The 20196-nt window shown below is 32.5% G+C and overlaps 1 protein-coding gene and 1 long non-coding RNA gene across 2 annotated transcripts; both read right to left on the minus strand.

Annotated features, from left to right (window-relative positions):
- Positions 1-354: 354 nt before the first annotated feature.
- On the minus strand, positions 355-4430 carry LOC134268824 (uncharacterized). Its single transcript, XM_062751068.1, has 4 exons — positions 4259-4430; positions 1433-1738; positions 1209-1340; positions 355-422 (listed from the first exon to the last, which is right to left on the minus strand). Exons 1-4 carry the CDS (start codon positions 4428-4430, stop codon positions 355-357), a joined length of 678 nt encoding a protein of 225 aa, XP_062607052.1.
- A 13880-nt stretch (positions 4431-18310) lies between these two features.
- On the minus strand, positions 18311-20172 carry LOC134268825 (uncharacterized). The gene is made up of 3 exons (XR_009992439.1): positions 20059-20172; positions 19672-19769; positions 18311-18590 (listed from the first exon to the last, which is right to left on the minus strand). It is a non-coding gene; the product is annotated as an uncharacterized LOC134268825 (long non-coding RNA).
- Positions 20173-20196: the final 24 nt, after the last annotated feature.

Consider the following 20196-nt stretch of genomic DNA (forward strand, 5'->3'; position numbering starts at 1 on the left):
GAAGCTCTATTGTGACGTAATTACGTTTACGTCACGTACAAAAGTCCCCTTTCGCTTGACGCAACTCAAATAGTATCAATGAAAACACATTAAATTGACTTAAGCATGAATTGAAGAGCTAAAAAAAAACCATACAAAACCTACCAACAACAAAAGGTATCGTGTTTGTTACAGCAAAAATTTCCGTAGGATCGCTTAGTAGAACGTTAGAGGCGATTCGCAAATAATACAGATAACCAGGCAGAAACTTAGAAGAAAAGGTGCAGTTAGTGTTATTCCCAACAGCTTCGGTCATGTTGAGAGTCAGCTCACTTTCTGTCAGTTCTGCAGTATAGGACTGGATTAGGTGGGAGTCTACAGTAGGAGGATTCCACCAGGTCGTGATTGTAGTTGTAGTAATCTCTGATCTTCTATATATTGCTCTTAAATTGTTTCCTATATAAAATACATGTTTTCAAACACTCTAGATCTAAATGATTTTGAGAGTTTATATAATGCTTTGAGCAAGTTTGAAACTTTTAGACAATTTCGTATACTTTTATTGTGTTTTCCTAAATATTTTCTTAGAGAATTGACTAAATTAGTAGCATGAGAAGGATATATGGAGAAAACCAACAGTATTTAGTCTCAAAGTCCATAACACAATACAAAATAAGAGCATAGCAAACACGGACCTCCGACACGTCAGAGGTGGGATCAGGTGCCATGGAATGGTGAGCATCCATTGTCGACCGGTCCCACCCGCCGTGTGCTCCTTGCCATGATCAGGAAATAACGAAAAAAAGTCTGATTCAATTCAGTGTTTAAAATAATGGACTAACAAATGGTATGAAAAACGTCAATCAGCATTTGACTCAATGATAAATTGTATTTGCTGACAAGGTCATTGTATCGACCATAGAACTTACGAAATGATGACTTTAAACGAGACTGCTGATATTCTTGTTTCATCAACTTGCTTGTCAATAATTTACCTCGTTTTGGAAATTGTTCATACGTAGAGCATGCTCTTGCGTATCGAATCAATTGAGAGATATAAATTCCATATGCAGATGATAAAGGTATATTGCTGCATAAGTAAGGGAAGTTGACGATTGTGAAGATAAAGTCATCACTTCTATCATAGAGCTTGGTTGTAAAATTGCCATCAATTAATGTCTTTTTCAAGTAAAATATCCCAGCATATATTATGTCTGTGAAATACTCACTTGAAAAACATGTGCGATTTCTGTGGTAAAAAGCACTCCTGCACATACATGAATTGTACGCTGAAGAGCAAAACAATTCCTTACTTCGATTGCATTCCTTTGTCATATTGCATTGATCAAAAAACGTCAGTACTGTAAAAATTAGAAACAAATTACCACACAATCAGTCGTGATTAACGATTAAACAACTTGCATTCTTAATGATTATGTACTGGCACACTTACTTCCTTTAACTTCTAGATTGACTATATTACTATAACAAAATCCTTCCGCAATTTGAACTTGAAGTTGATAGTCTACGTCGTCGTGGAAATTTACATCATTGATCGAAAGTTTGGGATACGGATAAGATGTACTACCAAGGTATTTAATCCTGGTTATATCAACGATTTCGGTGACATCGGAGTTTATTTTAAGCCACTTGGACTGCAGAGCCCGATCAGAGTATGACTCTACAATGCCTGTAAAAGAGGCGGAAGAACCGAAATATTCCGAGATAAATCCAGGAGTGACAATGATTAGGGGGCATCCTGTAATGAAAAAAACAAGAAAGTAAGGCATTGAATTTCAATAAAGAAATAAGACTTGTGAATAAAAAATTATCTTTTATCAAATAAACATGTCTTTACCACTTATACCAATCCTTTTTAACATTATTATTATTATTATTATTATTATTATTATTATTACCTCATTTATTCAAAATAACATTTGATTTAATATTTAAGTATATGTACTTGTTACGATTCCAATATAAGAAATAATCCTCTTGTGGACTGTTGTGGCAGTCAAACCCCGAGTCAAAAAAAAATACTAGGAATGTCAGTGAATAATCAAGTACTCGACTATTATTCGATAATACAGACTATCGACTATTTTTCTTTGTCGTTTATTTTTAGAAAAAATGCTATTTTATAGTAATTTAAATTCAATGTTTGGGACAGATGATACAAACAACTGTTTTCTTTGGAGGAGACTTAATATCATGTCACAAGTTCAGAAAAGTGGATTTTTTTTCTCGACTTGGAAAATATTAGTAATATTTCAACAAAATTACAAATATGGACAAAACACACTCAGTTAAGGTATACAGATGAAAAAAAATTTTAGAATTTGTTAAATTGGTGCTAAAAGTGTATCATAAACTTTGAAAAGTATACCAAGCCAGGTGAATTTTGTCAGGAAAATCAAAATGGCTTAGTATATATTTCTAAAATTTATATTGCACTTTTAGCGCAAAGATAACATATTCTTAAATTTGTTTTCATCTGTAAACCTTTACTGAGTGTGATTAAATGTCTATATTTTTTGAAATATTTCTAACATTTTCCAAGTCTATTTCATTTTGCAGTTCTTTGGAGAAAAAATTCTAAGAATTATCCATTTTTCTGAACATGTGACATGATATTTAGTATCCTCCAAAGAAAATATTTGTTTGTATCATCTGTCCTTAAAGAATGGATCCGCATACTAGTAGCTTCATTTCGTAAGTTCGTATAATGGATGATTTTGTCAGCTTATACAATTATTCATTAATCAAATGCTGACTGACTTTTTTAATACTAATCGTTATTAAAGCTATTACACACGGAATCGTCGACGGATTTTTCTGCTATTTCCCGGTACGGACAAGTAGCACACGGCGGGTGTGGCCGGTCGGCAGCCCAGGATGCTCACTCCTCAATGACACCTGTTACCACATCTGAATTTATGGAGACCCGTTTTTGCTCTGCTCCAATTTTGTGTTTAAGAATTGACCTTTGAGTTTCAATATTGTTCGTTATCTTCAAAAATTTTATAAACATATTCGTGTTCTCTTGAGTAAAACTCAGGGTATACATACGGCTAAATCGGTCATCTTCAAACTTAAGGATTTCAGTTGCATGTTGAATATTTGTTCGGAAACATACAATGGAATACTTTAAAGACATCAGATCCATATTGTCAAGTTTCAACCTGCAACTCCCTTATATCTCGATGCAATTTACTATTAATTTATTAAGAAATATTATAATTTAACAGCTCTTGCATATTTTTAAATACATGTAATCTGGGTGACAGTTATGAGCGTAATTCAAATGTGTTTCTTTTAGATATTGATATCATTCCTTTCAAGAATGTATTGTTTGTTTGCCAAAAAAAAAATATTTCCTAATCAAAATGTATCGCAACCTCTCTTTGGTTTTATAAGACATACCCTTTAACTGCTTACCAGTCTCGGGCAAATAATTTCGAAAGCTCAATGATACAGGCACTACCATCAGGAAGCGTTTGATATCCCGTATTTTTATAAGATGTGCAGTAAATTAATTTCATTGGATACTCTGATGTTTTATTTATGATTAAGTATATGTTTACGATTCAATAATTCATTTTTAATTAAGAATATCCGATCCTCAGTCAAGAAGCAAAAATCAAAATTTAAGTTAATACCAAATAAGTATAAAAATCATAACAATTTCTCTGAATGCCTGGATACCTATCGTTTTTATTCTAAAATACCGGTATATTTGTTGATCAATTTGCAGTTAGAAAAAGCATTGCTGAGATTCCTATTCGCTTTTTCTGCAAAAATATTGGAGAATTTTACAATTTTCACTATATAATATGATTAACTTTAATCTTTAAAGAAATATTGTGGATAAATTTACATAACTTTGTGGATTCAGAGATATTTTAATGAGTATTTTCGATTATTTATAATTACTAATTTTATAAACCTGAGGATCGGACAAGTTTAAGATAACGCAATCATGCAGATATTGTACGATTCATTCATTCATTGAGTTTTGGACTATCGTTCGACTACAGCCTCCTATTGGAATGACTCTCTGAGTAAAATTATTTACACTTTGATTTTTCTAACTAGTGATCTAATTTCTATAATTGTACCTACATTGTACCTATATATGAAGTCCTAGGAAATGACTGCAATACTGTTTGGTACTTTCAATTAAATTCCTGGAAACTATGATTTAATAGATATAGTATTCCGGAAAATCTACCCGAATACACTCATACTTACTGGAAACGAATACACTCATACTTACTGGAAATATTAGCGGTGACCATTAGTTCTGTTGTTGTCACTGTTGTTTCCATTAAAATTGTAGGTTTTGAAGATGTTAAAGTCGTTTGAATTGGAGTTCCATTTGTATACGTTAGACCTCTCCATGAGACAAATGATATAAGCACATACAGAAAAGCTATTTGTCGAGCCATTCTGTTCTTTGTCATATCATACGGCAGTTTATTGTGCAGACATATCTGAAATACAACAGTCGCAAGGTTACATGTAATCATTCACACATTCAAAATATATGAGAGGGATAACGTTTATTTTAAATAAATGTATATTTAAATATATGTCTATGCTCGTTTATTGCAGAAATATTTCTCCTAAAGGAATGAATCATAAATGAAATCTTTTTTTTAACATGCATGTTATATACAAAGTTGTCAGGAGAGATCAACAACACGTAAAACAAGTTATTTGCAGATAAAGTTCACATTCATATATATTATTATGCCTTATCTATATTGCACAATTGAGTTCATATCTATTTCACAATAATTTAGTTGTCATTATTTTAATCAATAATTTTCCAGTCAATGAACTTCATCGGCTAATAATCCAAAATCTGAATGTTCTAGTGAAATATCTTTGTTATAATTATATGATTTGATTTTGTTTTAAAGGGTTTTAAATCTAGTTTGCACAAAGATTTTCACTTCCACTGCTTTCTATATTGTACTGTACATTTGCCTATGTGACGCGTACATCTATAGCTTTTTGACCAAAAAAATTTACTGTACTCGAGGATGCTTTCGGTTTTCAGATCTTTGGAAACATTTCTATCATTAAATGAAGATTCCATCAAAAGGGTAATTTTATCTTTCTGCATTTAAACCTCATGTAATATGAAATATTAAACTTGTTTAATTTCAAATGAACAACACACAATATTTATTTCTGTTATTTTTTAAAGAGAGTTTCACAAACTTAAACAGTATTCAGAGACTTTAAACCTAGGGCCTTATAACTTTTTTTTATCATTATATATATATATATGAAGAATGTTTTAAAAATTTAAGACTTTGCAGGATGTTTTTTTTTTGGTTTGTTTTAAAAGCTTAAGGGTGTTTTTTAAAGATAACATAGTTAGATGTACTGGTGTCAATATCATATCTTGCTAAATTTGCTATTTATTTTGAAAGATTGTAGACATTAAAATACAATTTAATTGTTGGGAATATAAAAAATATTAGAACTTGAAGAATAAGAGACTGGGTATAATCAGGATTACCATTTGCTGAATTAGATCCTAATTCATGTAAAAGTGTCTAGTACAAACAGTGTAACGAGTAAACAATGACAATGTTCTTAACATTGCCTTCTTTGTCAGCTGAGATCATTATAAACCGATCCTGCCATTTATCCTGTTCATTTTCAATTTCTGTATTAGTGAAGACACAGGAATAGATGGTTATCATGTTGTGCTCCAATCTCATGATTATTAGTGAAATACCAAAATCTTAAAACGAACGTTACTTGAAATAACTTCCTGTATCTAGCACGTTTTCCTTTGACAGTCCTTGCACTTAGATAAAAATCAGAACAATTACATTTTTTAAAATGAAATAGCGGAATGTGTTTTTTCAAATCATTTGTACATGTCATACTTGTATATTTCATATTTTACCAATTCCCTAGCGCAATCTTGACGCCAGTTGAAAGCCTAAGATCTGCAATAATTATTATCACAGTCCGGATCTGTATTCTGTTGACGATTTAGAATCCAAATACGAACTTCCCTTGCCTTTTCAAATAGATTTTTTTTTAACTTGCAAATATGTAGAGAAATGTTTGTGCAGATGTGATAAAAAAACTTACTTTTTATAAATACATGAGGTAGTAATGAACAAAAAAAGATAATGTAGGACCGATGTTCATATCAACATATACGTTAAGTATCAGTCACATTATCCAGCGATGGGTATACGATGAGAAACCGATGCGTTTTTTGATGAAAATGGCGTGGTTGCCGGCCGGGCACCACTAGTGATCGGACGGTGACTGAGGCGATTTTGCGAATCGGTGGGGTCATCAGTAGGAAATAATTCGTAGTTAAAATTCAGCCATGTCTCCAACGATGCCTCACATTGTTCCTCATCGGCAACCCATCATTAACACATCTTACACGGATTGGCCGATGTATAGCCGAGCATCGTCAATTGTCCGTTGAATCTGAGGTCATCGGGGGGTTGAGTGGTGTTAAACAGATAACGGCCGATCATCAGTCGATGTTCGACCAAACATTGGCCCATAGTCAACTGACATTCGACCAATGTTCACCAATGAATGATCGATATAATAAACATCGGCCGATTAACCTGGAACATCGTTTTATGATTAGCAATGCCTCACTGGGCCTTTGTAAGTCCGGCCGGCAACCACGCCATTTTTATCAAAAAACGCATTGGTTGCCCATCGTATATCCATCGCTGGATAATGTGACTGATTCTTTAAGGACTACTAGGCCGATATGGACCGATGATCGGGCATCGTTAACACCACAGATTACCACCGATTACCACCGGTCTACGGCCACCGGCCGGGGAATGTGACCTAGGCATTAACGAGTCAATTGAGTCCGTGTATTTCTAAAGTATCAGTCACATTATCCAGCGATGGGGTAAACGATGAGAAACCGATGCGTTTTTTTTATGAAAATGGCGTGGTTGCCGGCCCAGCACCACTAGTGCTCGGACGGTGACTGAGGCCATTTTGCGAATCGGTGGGGTCATCGGTAGGAAATAATTCGTAGTTAAAATTCAGCAATGTCTCAAACGATGCCTCACATCGCTCCTCATCGGCAACCCATCATTAATACATCTTTCAAGGATCAGCCGATGTTTGTCCGAGCATCGTCCAATTTCCGTTGAATCTGAGGTCATCGGGGGGTTGAGTGGTGTTAAACAGATAACGGCCGATAATCGGCCGATGTTCAACCAAACATTGGCCCGTAGTCGACCGACGTACAATCGATGTTCACAAATGTATGAGCGATGTAATATACATCGGCCGATTATCATGGAACATCGTTTTATGATTAGCAATGCATCGCTGGGCTTTTGTAAGTCCGGCCGGCAACCACGCCATTTTTCTCATAAAACGCATTGGTTGCCCATCGTATACCCATCGCTGGATAATGTGACTGATACTTTAAGGACTACTAGGCCGATGTGGATCGATGTTTGGGCATCGTAAACACCACGGATTACCACCGATTACCACCGGTCTACGGCCACCGGCCGAGAAATGTGACCTAGGCATAAGAAGTCCCATCATGATTGTCAACACTATCGTTGTTATATGCATATGCGAAAAACATTTCCAAGTTTTCTCATCCAATTTTAATAATTCTTCTTGTTGTCTATGGAAAAGTGAACATAATGGTTGAACATTGAGATGATTGTGAGTCATTTCAAGAATTCTGATTTTCATTTTTACAAAATAGATTTATCCGGTTAATTAAACTGTTTGCATAGAAGCTGCTGGCCAAGTGTGTATTTGGAATTGATATATGCCCGGATATTATTTTCTTTGTTTGTATGTTGTTTAACGTCCTTCTCGAGAACTAATACCTCATATTGAGACTCGATCACTTGCCGTTGTAGAGTTGCAAATTTTGTCTTACAGTTGTATACTCATTTTCTAGGTGTATACGGTCTCATCCGAAGGACGGGTCTCAAAGTCCCACAATAGGAATCAGAACTCACGACGAAAGGATCTACTCCTTACTCCGCGACTCAAGAACAGACACTGCGCCACGCGGACAGCCGCTCATTTAGTAAACCCTCAGTTTTACCGACATAACTAAGAACCAAATGGCATATTATGTTACTCAGACAACATTAGAAAATTTTCAAATACCAGGGCTGTCCCAGAAAAACGCAAACATTCTAAAATCTCTTGTTTCACTTTATGTAGGACCATAGAGTTAGACATTGGCATGGATCATATGATCAACATTTTTTGATTTATGCCTAAAACTTTCAATGAATTATCTCTATAAATAGAATTTTCCTCTCGGATAAACGAATCTATCTAATCAGCTGTTGGCGCAACACTGACGTCAACAAACTGTATCCCATAGTGAGTGTTTGTGAATTTGTTCTGGAAAAACTCATTTAAGCATACGTTTGGCTCTGTATTTTGTTTTAGCTACCAATCTATACATCTCATATATTAATGTTATTAAAAGATTGCAGAGTTAATGCTTTAGATAGACAATTTGACAATTCCGATCATAAACTTACCTGATGGAATTGTTTAATAGCGGTCTTCACGTAGTACTATGACATCGACGGCCCAGTCTTGTCTTTTCAGTTCTTTACTTAAGTGGTCTATTCTCTTCTACCAGTCAAGGATTACCAGTGAAGTCAACCTTAAACCCCCTCAACTGGAGATAAACCTGTTGCCCATACTTATGCTTGTGTTTTTTTCATCTTTAACATCCCTTTTCCCTAGGAAGAGGAGTCATATCTCGCTCAAAATAGTGTTGCTCGATAATTTGGTGCTCCAAATTACCGCATAAAGTAACAATTTATGACAATGTCTTATTAAAAGTGCATGGCGCATATCTTCATATATTGGTCATTAATGATGTCAAATAAATGAATTTTTAAACACAAGTTCGCAACATTATTGAGCATTCATATAGGTAATATTTTTGACATTATATTGCCGTATAGCCTCATAGCAAAGAAAAACTTCATTGACAATGTCTTTTGTAAAATTCAAAAAATTGTCGTGCGCCGACCACCGATATTGAACATCACATAAATACCGTTTTTATCTGTATATTATAACATAACACGCCCATAATATTTTGTCAAAATATCAAAAGATGATTTCGAAAAGCATACAAAAAAAATTTAGTTTTGGAGAATAGTATTTGGATTATTCAAAAAGTTCGCGTTTTTCTTGGACAACCCTCGTATTATTATACAAGAGGCCCACAGGCCTTAAAGGTCACATGAGTATCGTGTAACAACTTTCAAACAATTAAAATTGGTTCGTGTTTTACCCCAGAGGCCATAAAATTTGCATTACACAATTTTGAAAAAAGGCACCGTTGCTTATCATAATTATAAACTTAGCATGCTTACTCTATTTACTTAATACCCAGAGGTATATCAGAGTAACAAAGAGAAAATACACTTCTTCTTAATAACCAGTTGTGCACCTCACCCCAAAGGAACCACTGACTCTGGGGCCACATATTTCAAAATTTTGCAAATTTTATCATAAAATGGTTGATTAATACTAAAAGCAGATTTCAAAGCATTAACTTATTTTCAGACTATGTACCCCCCTTGACCCAGGGGGGGGGGCATAAAAATAACCATTTTGCTAGATGCACCTTTCTTCATCATAAATATATACACTTGGATCGGTGGCATAAAAACCACGAGCAAAGGAAAAGATTTGCAAAGAGTAAATGCATTTTCATTATATAATCAATAGAGCCCCACCCTAACACCAGAACCCCTGACCCTGGTGCCATAAAATTCACAATTTTGGAAGAGGCACGCTTGCTAAACATAACTATGTACTTAGTTAGTTTATTTAATACCCAAGAGCAGAGAAGAAATTTTTCAAAGAAATAATGCATTTTCACTATATACTAGTAATCTATACAGCCCCGCCCTAGCACAAGAACCCCTGACCCTGAGGCCATGAATTTCACAATTTTGGTATAGGAATCAATGCTCATTACATTCATACCAACACCTTAGGCTTTCAATATAAAACCTTTTTGTCAAAAACCCATTTTCAAACAAAGATGCTGCACTCCGAATGAGCGAAAATCCAGGAAACAGAGGTAATGATTATAAGTAATGATATTATACGAACACGGATATAATGAATTCACGAATATAGAAGTTTTTTTAATCCCCAACTATATGAATTTCACCAATTCCTTGGTATGAACCAATTCCTTATATGAATATCATGATGCTGTATAACAAATTTGGTTGAAATTGGTTCAGTGGTTTCAGAGAAGAAGCTGAAAATGTTCAAATGTCAAATGTTAACACACGACGCACGACGACGGACGAAAACGGATAGCAATTGGTGGTCATCTGAGTTACTCAGGTGACCTAAAAAGCTTTGTCCGGTTAGATTACTAGTAAAACAGGTATGTGATCAAAATACAACACAATTTAGACAGAACATTTAGATGTAGAAGACATGAGATCGAATTATGGATTTCCCATATATTTTTTTCTAATCTTTACATCTTTTCAATTTTTTAAATGAATATTTGGTCTCATTCAAAACTGGACACTAAAAATGACTGCGCATAAGACGTATTTTTACATCCCTTAAGAGTTATACGAAGGACACCGATTGAACTCTTCCGAAGTTTGAGTCAGCGTCTCGTCGCAATATGGTGCGAATATAACATATCTATGCGGTAACTCGTAAAAACAAAGAATCAAAATTCTCTATGCTAAAGCATGACCTATTGGATCGTTTAGAGAAAAAAGCATCGTAAAAATGCGATGCTATGAATAATTTAAGAACTCATCAGGATAGTGGGTATCATGGTATTCATTACATTATATCAGATTCAGCTGACATCCAAATTCTATTTTGGTATTTGGGAAGAAATGTTGCTCTATATAATTATGTTAAATCACAGATATTTGATTATACCTTCTTTCGTAACAAATCTATGCAGCCGCCTGAAATATTCAGAGATAAGCGTGTAATACGACCCATAACTGGAATTAAGATCAACTCAGTTTAATCTACATTGTAATTACGATTGAATTTAGATGAAAGACCTCATCTGCAATAATTAAATAATTTAGCATGTAAATATCATACATACGTTTACCATTACAATTTGAATATCTGTTTAAAGTAATTTGAAGTTATGAAAGACGAATTAACAGGAGATATCTAATAGCATATATCACATCGCCAAAAAATCTGCATTTATCTATTATGGTGGATTAATGACAATGTAAATGCAGTCAAAAATACTTAAATGGATTGCAAGTACAGTGTCATGAGGAAAGAAGGTTACATCCTAGGTGTACCGATTGTCATAATTTGGTTGACAGAAAAACGCGTAGACAATATATTCTGAACAAATATATTAAAGATATTTTTTGGACTTTATGATATGTATCTAAATACTGGTAATCAAGTCTCCGTTTCGCAATACATATCACGCAATAAAAAATCGCAATATACCGGTACATGCATAGCGATAAAATCGCACATCAATTTATTCTAAATAACAAGTTAGTTTTTTTTAAATCAATAAATGAAATACATGGAGATAACGAATAGTATTCAAGATCAAATGTCCACAAATCAATAAAAATAGGAGCAGAGCAGCCACTGGCCTACAAAACACCATAGGTGGGATCAGGTGCAATGAAAAAAAGTGAGGATCCCCTGCCGAGCGGTCACACCCGCCGTGTGCTCCGTGTCATGATCAGGGAATAACGAAGAAACCGTCGTCAATTCAGTGTGTAAATAACGGACTAGCAATTAGTATGAAAACTGTCACTCAGCATTTCACCCAAAAATAAATTGTATTTGCTGACAAGAACATTGTATCGACCATAGAACATAAACGAGATTGCTGATACTCTTGTTTCATCAACCTGTTTGTCAATAATTTGTTTACCGTGCAAAATATACAGCATGTATCTTAATACGGCCTAATAGGTGTACCCCACTTTATGTTTAAGGTGGTATAACAACCAAGCTCTGTGATAAATATGATGACTTTAACTTTTTAATCGTCAAATTCTCTTACATATGCAGCAGTAAACATTGATCACCTGCATACGGAGTTTATATGTCTCAATTGATTCGATACTAAAGAGCATGCTTTCTTAAACAAGGTAAATTATTGACAAACAAGTTGATGAAACAAAAATATCAGCAGTCTCGTTTAAAATCATTATTTCGTACGTTCTATGGTCGATACTATGACCTTGTCAGCAAGTACAATTTATCATTGAGTCCAATGCTGACTGACATTCTTCATACTAATTGTTAGTCCGTAATGTATACACTGAATTGGCGAAGAACTTGTCCGTTATTTCCCATCATGACATGGAGCACAGAGCGGGTGTGACCGGTTGGCAGGCCCAACTCACTCCTCCATGGCACCTTATTCCACTTCTGATGTTTTGGAGATCCGTGCTTGCTCTGCTTCTATTTTGTACTGTTTTATGGACATTTAAACTTGAATATTGTTCGTTATCTCCATAAATTACATTTACGGACTGAGTCACCACATATGTAGCGTTTTATATATGATCTCCAAGTATCCATTTTGTTGTACAAATCTATGGAACATCATCGGATTAGACTGAGCAGCCATAGTATTTAAAATTATGTCGCTCGAATTGAATTATCAATAATTGACTTAAAATTTCACAATTTACTCACATATCACCTCTATGTATCTTACACTCTCAGCAGTGTGGCATACTAAAGAAAAAAGCAAGTGTTCACAAATGTACTAAATTTCAAAATCCATTCTCCTTAAATACTAGTATACAGATTTGTTGATGTATCTAATTCATGGGTTCACGTCGAGAATGTTGCAATCTATCTGAATGGAAAATTCAAAGGAATAAGTTAGAAAACCTACAAATTATAATACTCATATTTAAAATGATGTTAGATAAGTCATGTGTATTTCATCTTGTTTGAAGATTTAAGCAAAAATGAGTTTGAAAGCAAACATAAGAAAAGCAGCTTATTTAAAATAAATATTGTTTATTGTTTTTCCGATTGAATATTGGAAAATTTGACTAAAATATACACATAGTCTTTTTTATTTATTTTTTTTTCAAAATGCTGACTTTAAAACATTTTAAACAATAAAATGCTTTCTTTGTTTGTTATTACTGGAATTACCGGAAGCAGCTGTTGCAGAGAAAATACATAACCAACGTAAGCGGATTATGTAAATTTTTTCTGCAATAGCTGCGACCGTTAATTCCAGTAATATTAACATCCACTGAATATTTTCTCCTTTATTTCTTAAGAAAACCCATTGCTTTAATCACTACATGAACTACAGTCGGCATGTCGCCCGTACAGATTTCTTGATCAGTGGCTGTTCCATCAATGAAACGTATTAAAACGTTCGGATCATTAATACAATAAGTAATCTTTTTAATCCGACTTTAAATGATTATTTAAACAGATATAAATATAAACAATAAAATCGCAGCTATTGCAGAAAAAATTTACATAACCCGCTTACGCTTACTGCAACAGCTGCTTCCGTTAATTCCAGTAATAGCAAACAAAGAAAGCATTTTATTTTTTAAATAAAAAACAAGAAAGACATTTTATTGTTTATATTTATATCTGTTTAAATAATCATTTAAAATAGGATTAAATATATTAATTATTGTATTAATGATGCGAATGTCTATACACATTTCATTGATGGAACAGCCACTGATCAAGAAATCTATACAGGCGAAATGCCAACTGTAGTTCATGCAGTGATTAACGTTATGGGTTTTCTTAAGAAATAAAGGAGAAAATATTCAGCGGATGTAAATATATATATATATATAATAATCGTATATGGGGTCAGTATGAAAACATTTAGCGTTCTATTTCGGCTCTTATATTGTTCCTCTGTGACGATCAAATCATTCATTTTAGCAAGCGTTTATTCAAAGTTCATGGTGACAGTAAAAAATTATGTTTACTTAAAATATGATTGTCAATCATTGATACTTTGAAAACACTTAGAAAGAGGTAGAGCCACTTTGGTCTTTATTTGGCCCTAAGAATTTCTGAAAATTCAAAACCGCTCAGTTTAGGTTGCAAATGCGTTATTTATCACTTGGACTGTTGGTGACCATGTATCTATTAATTGTGACGTAATTTCACACTTAGTCAATGCATTATGACGTCATAAAATGCTTCATTTTCCTCATATCCTGTAAATTCCTTTGAAAATGACCTAAAGATGAAGCGCTTTTTCAATATTTCATATAGAGCACAACCTCTGATCCAAAATATGCCAATACATAATGAAAGGCCTATTTCTGAAGATCAAAAAACATGTTTTATTTTTTGGATCGTGGGCTGTGCTCATATTTTTATTCTTTGCTGAAGGTAGTCAAATACGCATATTTTCTGCAAATTTCAAGAACATTGCAATTTCTCAAAGCCTGTTTTCAAATATTTGGATTCTCAAAACGAAATTTCATTATAGAGCATGAAAGCACCAAGTGTCTACTTTATTTTGATATATGAAAATGGAAAGAGGGTGATAGTTAATTAATTGATATAAGTACAGGGTCATTTTATGCAAAAGATGGCTCTTGCTCTTTATTATTAATATGGCATTTATTTGAACAATAAATATAACGTGAGCATTTCAAAACGAAAAGGGTATCATGTTCAATGTAAATGGTTTCATTACTTCTACTAGATAAATTCATAGTAAAACCTTTTTTGAGAAAGGAAACAAATGCAAAGAAACAACAAGGGAGAGAGAGAGAGAGAGAGAGAGAGAGAGAGAGAGAGAGAGAGAGAGAGAGAGAGAGAGAGAGAGAACATTCCTCCAAGATCAAATATTAATGCATTTGTATAGGAAAAGAATAGAAATATTTATCTAAACTTACTAACGTGTTTCCTTACCTGTTGCTACATGTATCTTTGAGAAAGGACAACTCTGTTAATAGATTTAAAGATCTGGCACCATCCTTTATAAATATTATCATCGACAAGGAAGTTTTTTTGTCATCCATTGTGCTATCGGCTTTTTAAATGTAAAAAATTATTTCTTTAAAATTATATAACTTACAATGTCTTTGTCTATACCATTGTAGAAGAAACCTGATTTCATCAAAATAAACGATAATTAAGTGTGCATGTACTTGTTTTTTTTCAATGTCATTTTTAAATATTCAATTATTACCAACATGAATATTTTCAAATGTTTGAAAAAAATCCCTTCTCACTTTTTTTGTCAAAAAAAGACAATTTTTTTGCACCGCAAAACGGGTTAATATTTGGCAAGTGCTGTATGTTCAACAGAAATTGTTGGTGTGCATTAATTTCTCATTAACTAAATGTGAACTATTTTTCTTCTGATTTATGTCACTGTCGTTTTCAATAGCAAGAACATATCATTACTTTAGCTCATATTTCTTAACTAATAAACTTGTATCCAAAACAAGAAGATAGCAATACGGAAAATCTAAATACACTGCATTGTTTTGGCCTATATTTATTACCCCCCCCCCCCCGTCTTACTTATGCAGCAATAGATCCTCATCACCTGCATACGGAGTTTATATATCTCAGTTGAATCGATACTCAAGAGCATGCTCTATATATGAACAATTTCTAAAACGTGGTTAATTATTGACAAACAAGTGGATGAGAAAAAATATCAACAGTCTCTTTTAAAGTCATCGTTTCATAAGTTCTATGGTCGATACAATGACATTGTCAGCGAATACAATTTATCATTAAGTCAAGCGCTAACAGACGTTTTTCATACTGGTTATTAGTCTATTATTTATACTTTGAATTGACGACAGATTTTCACGTTATTTTCCGATCATGCTCCTCCTCTTTTGTATTGTTTCATGGACTTTTGATCTTGAATACTGTTCGCTATCTCTATACAGTAAAACACGTTTAGTACGAACACGGATATAGCGAATTCACGGATATAACGAAGTTTTTCTGGGTCCCCGGCAAAATTCTTAACAAATCTTTGTAAAATTTTACGGTTATAACGAACTCTGATATAACGAATTTACGGATATAGCGAACTGATTTTGAGTCCCGTTGAGGTTAAATATAATGAATTTTACATCTTTTATAACGAACTTTCAAAGATTTCAAAATTTGAATAATTGAACTGACTTTATTTTCTCTCAGTATTTGTATATAAAATTCAATTCATAATAAAACCTTAGTTATCGAAGGTATGTTTTCTAATATTTGCTTCCCTAACATACTTGATAGTAACACTTGAAGGAAAACATGCATATTGCGAATTCGCTATATATGGTTATACGAATTCGTTATACGGATATAACGAATTACGGATATAGCGAATTAAATTCACAGGTCCCCATGACTTCGCTATAACCGTGTTTTACTGTATGTTTCATTATCTAAAAAAATTCGATACGGACAAAAAATGTATTTGAAATATATGTATATGGAGATAAATAACGAACAGTATTACCATCAAACAATGCAAACTTTGGAGCAGAACAAACGAGGACCTCTAAAACATCAGCGATTTTGAGATTAAATACTGGTCCTTATTTCCATATATTTCAAAGCAGTGGGACTATTTACACAGTTTACAATTATAGACATTATGTATATACATCTATATAATGTTTTTTTGTTTTGTAATATAAAATTTATTTCATTTTAGATCTGAAGAATAAAAAAATACTAGCCCAAAGACAATTACTTTTTTTGACAATTTTGAAAGACGCATTTCAAATCAATACATTGTATGTATAACAATAACATTTAAAATGACAAAATCAGCTGGCAACCCTTTAAAGAGTCTATGGTACGGAAATCCAGTCCTTGTGTTCATATTTCGATAATAACAAATACGAGAGAATTCGAAAATTTCGGAGTTTAAAATTTAAACCCTCGTTTATTTGCTTAAAATGGCTTTAATTGTAAAGTAACCGTATCGACATATCGGGAGATTTTGTTAATGTTTTTTAATTATCTCCAATGCTCCTTACATGTAGTAATAAAATTCTGCAAAATTTGAATAGTTTAAGATTAGAAAAATTAACCTACAAATGTAATATATACTTCAATATGATATTTAAGTATGTTTAGCTGTATTAAGGATGACGTTTTCCCTGTTTTATAAGAAAAAAACGAAGTTTTATCAAGTATAATGTTTTAAATCAAAAATTGTTCTTAATGGATAATATAACCAGGTTTTCACTCTATCAATTTTAAAATTTAAATGTTTTATTATAGGAAGAAACAATGCTAGAACAAAAGTCAATATATGGTTAGCCAAGGGAAATTCGGACTAATTTTTTTTAACTGATTACAAATGTCACAAAATTACAGTTCTTGCAATATCAATTACAAAGTAGAGGTTACATGTATTTTTAAACATCATTATGTAAATATCATGTATATTCAAGCTCATGAATTGAAGTTATTTCATATAATTGAATGCCATGAAATAATCTCAAAAATATGAACAAAAACCACTTAAGACAACATATTTTGATAATTTGATTATTGACATTACATAAATACCTTTAGAATAAGGAAAATTAAGGTAATATAAAGCTATAAATAATTTAGAAATCTTGCCATTAAGATTTACGTAATATTAGAGTAAAAAAGGGAAATAATTAGAAAATTGACAGAGGAAAGCCAGACTTAAATTAAGTTCATGGTTCAAACTGTAATCATTTGCTGTTATGAAACAACGCTGTTCCATTCCTATAATATTTCATTGTTTAAAGAGTTTTGTTGTATGATAAATTTTATGAGTGAATAAAATACTAGCCATTGTGTGAAAATTTAATATATTTTCCAAGAAATACTCAGGGACCACTAGCATTAAAAAGTGATTGCCGACTTAGTTGTTTGAAATTGAAATTTAACACATAAATCATAGGTGTACAATGTGCCGTTTGGTTTTTTGTTCTTATGTGGATTCTTTTTTTTTGTTATCTGAGTAAACATCATTCATAAGAAAAAAAAATTGAAAAAGCACATTACTGTAATGAATTATTAATAGTTATTCATGCATAAGAAAATTTAATAATTTTCCTACAGAAACATTATTACAAGGACCTTGTAGTTAAAGCTTGAGTTAAAATTTGAATTCACTTAAGAAGTTAATCGTTCTCAAAATCAATTTAAACACCAGGATAAATAATAAGGGCCAACGCAAGGGTTTAATCAAGGGCAATAAAGTAGACAAAGAGAAGAAAAACCAGCTAACCAAATCACAGGAAATTTAATTATATGCGTCTATATATAAATAATTTTTGGTAAAGCAATAGTGGTAGTGATAAAACAGTGACATTTATATTTTCAACAAAGTATTGCATAACACTCTTTCAAGTGAAATATTTACCATGAAACATTCTTCGATAAGTTCAATTTACAGATTTGTGCACAAAATAATTATTTCCCTTTTTTTATTTAGTAACATATTTTAAGTGACTAAAAAAAAATTCTGTTACACTCGAAATGTCTATAAACTATAAAGTGTTCGGTTTTGTTTGATGATTTGCGTTTTCAGTTCAAGGCTCCCCGCTCTTAGTAAACCCATGCAGCTGTTAAAAATAAAGAAAAAAAATAGATTATTACGTTTTTTTAAATCACTTAAATGATATATATTGATGTAATTATGAATATTCTTCACACAAAAATGTAACAGGCAATTATTTCATATAGTGAAGGAAAACAAGCCAAAAAAAACAGTTTCTGTTTATATCGTGTTTTATTTTTAAAGATAATGTTAGCACATTTCAATTTGATTCCTCAACATGAAGCATAAGTCTTAAGTATAAAAATTGTAACACTGATTTGAGTTAAACAATTGTCGAAGGTGGATAAATGAATGCTATACTAACTACTATATAATTTATGTATTAATGATTTGTGACCTTATCTACTAATCATCCTCTCATTAGCTTCACCATCATTTACATCTATAAACCATAGTAAATTACAGTCCTCTGGAATTTACCATATGTTAAGTTCATTCATGAAGTCGTTCATTCATATTCAGAGGGTTGATTGCCAATTAGTTGATTAAAGAGTGTGAAAGGTCAAAGGTGTTTGTGTCAGAATGGGTGAGGCTTGAAGGTGTATGATTGTTGGATATTTTAGTGTGAGAAGTGTGTGAGTGGTTTTACTAGTTTGGAACCAAATGCGCATGCTTGGCGCCAAATATCCTTACTAACTCACTCCATCCTAAGAAAGTCAGGAGTATGGAATAATTAATCTCTTTCTCAAAAGGTCTCAAAAAGGTAACGAGGACAACTTTATATCTGTCTATTCGGTCACCTTGTTGTTGTAATCATTTATATTACTAAATAATTGAAACAGAAATAGAACCCACAAGCCGTGTTATTGTTGTTAATTCATGGATTTAGATAGTATTACGTCTATGACACAATAAAATGATTTCTCTGTCCATGTAGCTTGATTTTATAAAAGAATAAAATATGGAAGTATGGAAGTAAACCTTTTTTTTTTTACAGAAGTGAGTCTTATGAATTAATGAGCTTAAAAAAAAATAATTTTCTATGCTTATACATTCCATGACGTTTTTCAAGGCCATGTTTTATCCAAACAGTACATGATAATTGTCCTAATTTTCATTTTTTGTTGTTGTGAAAAATCACTTACGTCTTACGAAATCCTTTTCAATCCCTTTCTTTTCTTCGTGAGGACAAGGAAGGTTTTTGTATTCCTTCATTTTCAAATTTGTCTCCATGATATCAATTCTGTAGAGAATATTAAGAAATAGATTTTCCTTATTATTTCCCCTTTTTAATTAAAAAAATATTTTAAGCATTTATTTAAAAAAATGTAAATAGTGTGTTTACTACAGATACATAAACTAGTTTACTTTATGAGAACCTTTGATTTTAAATAATATGAAGGTTGAATATCTGCCTTCATCTACCCTATATTCATACAACAAAAAGCTAGATTATCTCTTAAAGTCAGAACAGAATACTTTCAGCTACAAATTTACTAATTTAGATTAAGGTACTTTATTTTGATACTTACACTCTTGTAAGATTGGAATTTTTGTGATGGTAAATGCATACGATTATTAAAGCGACCATTAGGATACAAAGTGGAACGCTAACACCAAGAACGATAAAAAGAGTTCGCACATCTGAAATATACATTATCTTTTATTTT

The sequence above is a fragment of the Saccostrea cucullata genome, unplaced genomic scaffold (genome assembly GCF_032062105.1).
Source record: "Saccostrea cucullata isolate Sc308-1 unplaced genomic scaffold, CSIRO_AGI_Scuc_v1 ctg9082, whole genome shotgun sequence".
NCBI classification, from domain to species: domain Eukaryota; kingdom Metazoa; phylum Mollusca; class Bivalvia; order Ostreida; family Ostreidae; genus Saccostrea; species Saccostrea cuccullata.

Coding starts and splice junctions, on each gene's coding strand:
- LOC134268824 (XM_062751068.1), bottom strand. CDS start 4,430: ATGGCTCGACAAATAGCTTTTCTGTATGTGCTTATATCATTTGTCTCA. Junction 1,739..4,258: donor GGTCACCGCTAATATTTCCA/GTAAGTATGAGT, acceptor TTTTCATTACAG/GATGCCCCCTAATCATTGTC. Junction 423..1,208: donor AAATCGCACATGTTTTTCAA/GTGAGTATTTCA, acceptor AAACAATTTAAG/AGCAATATATAGAAGATCAG.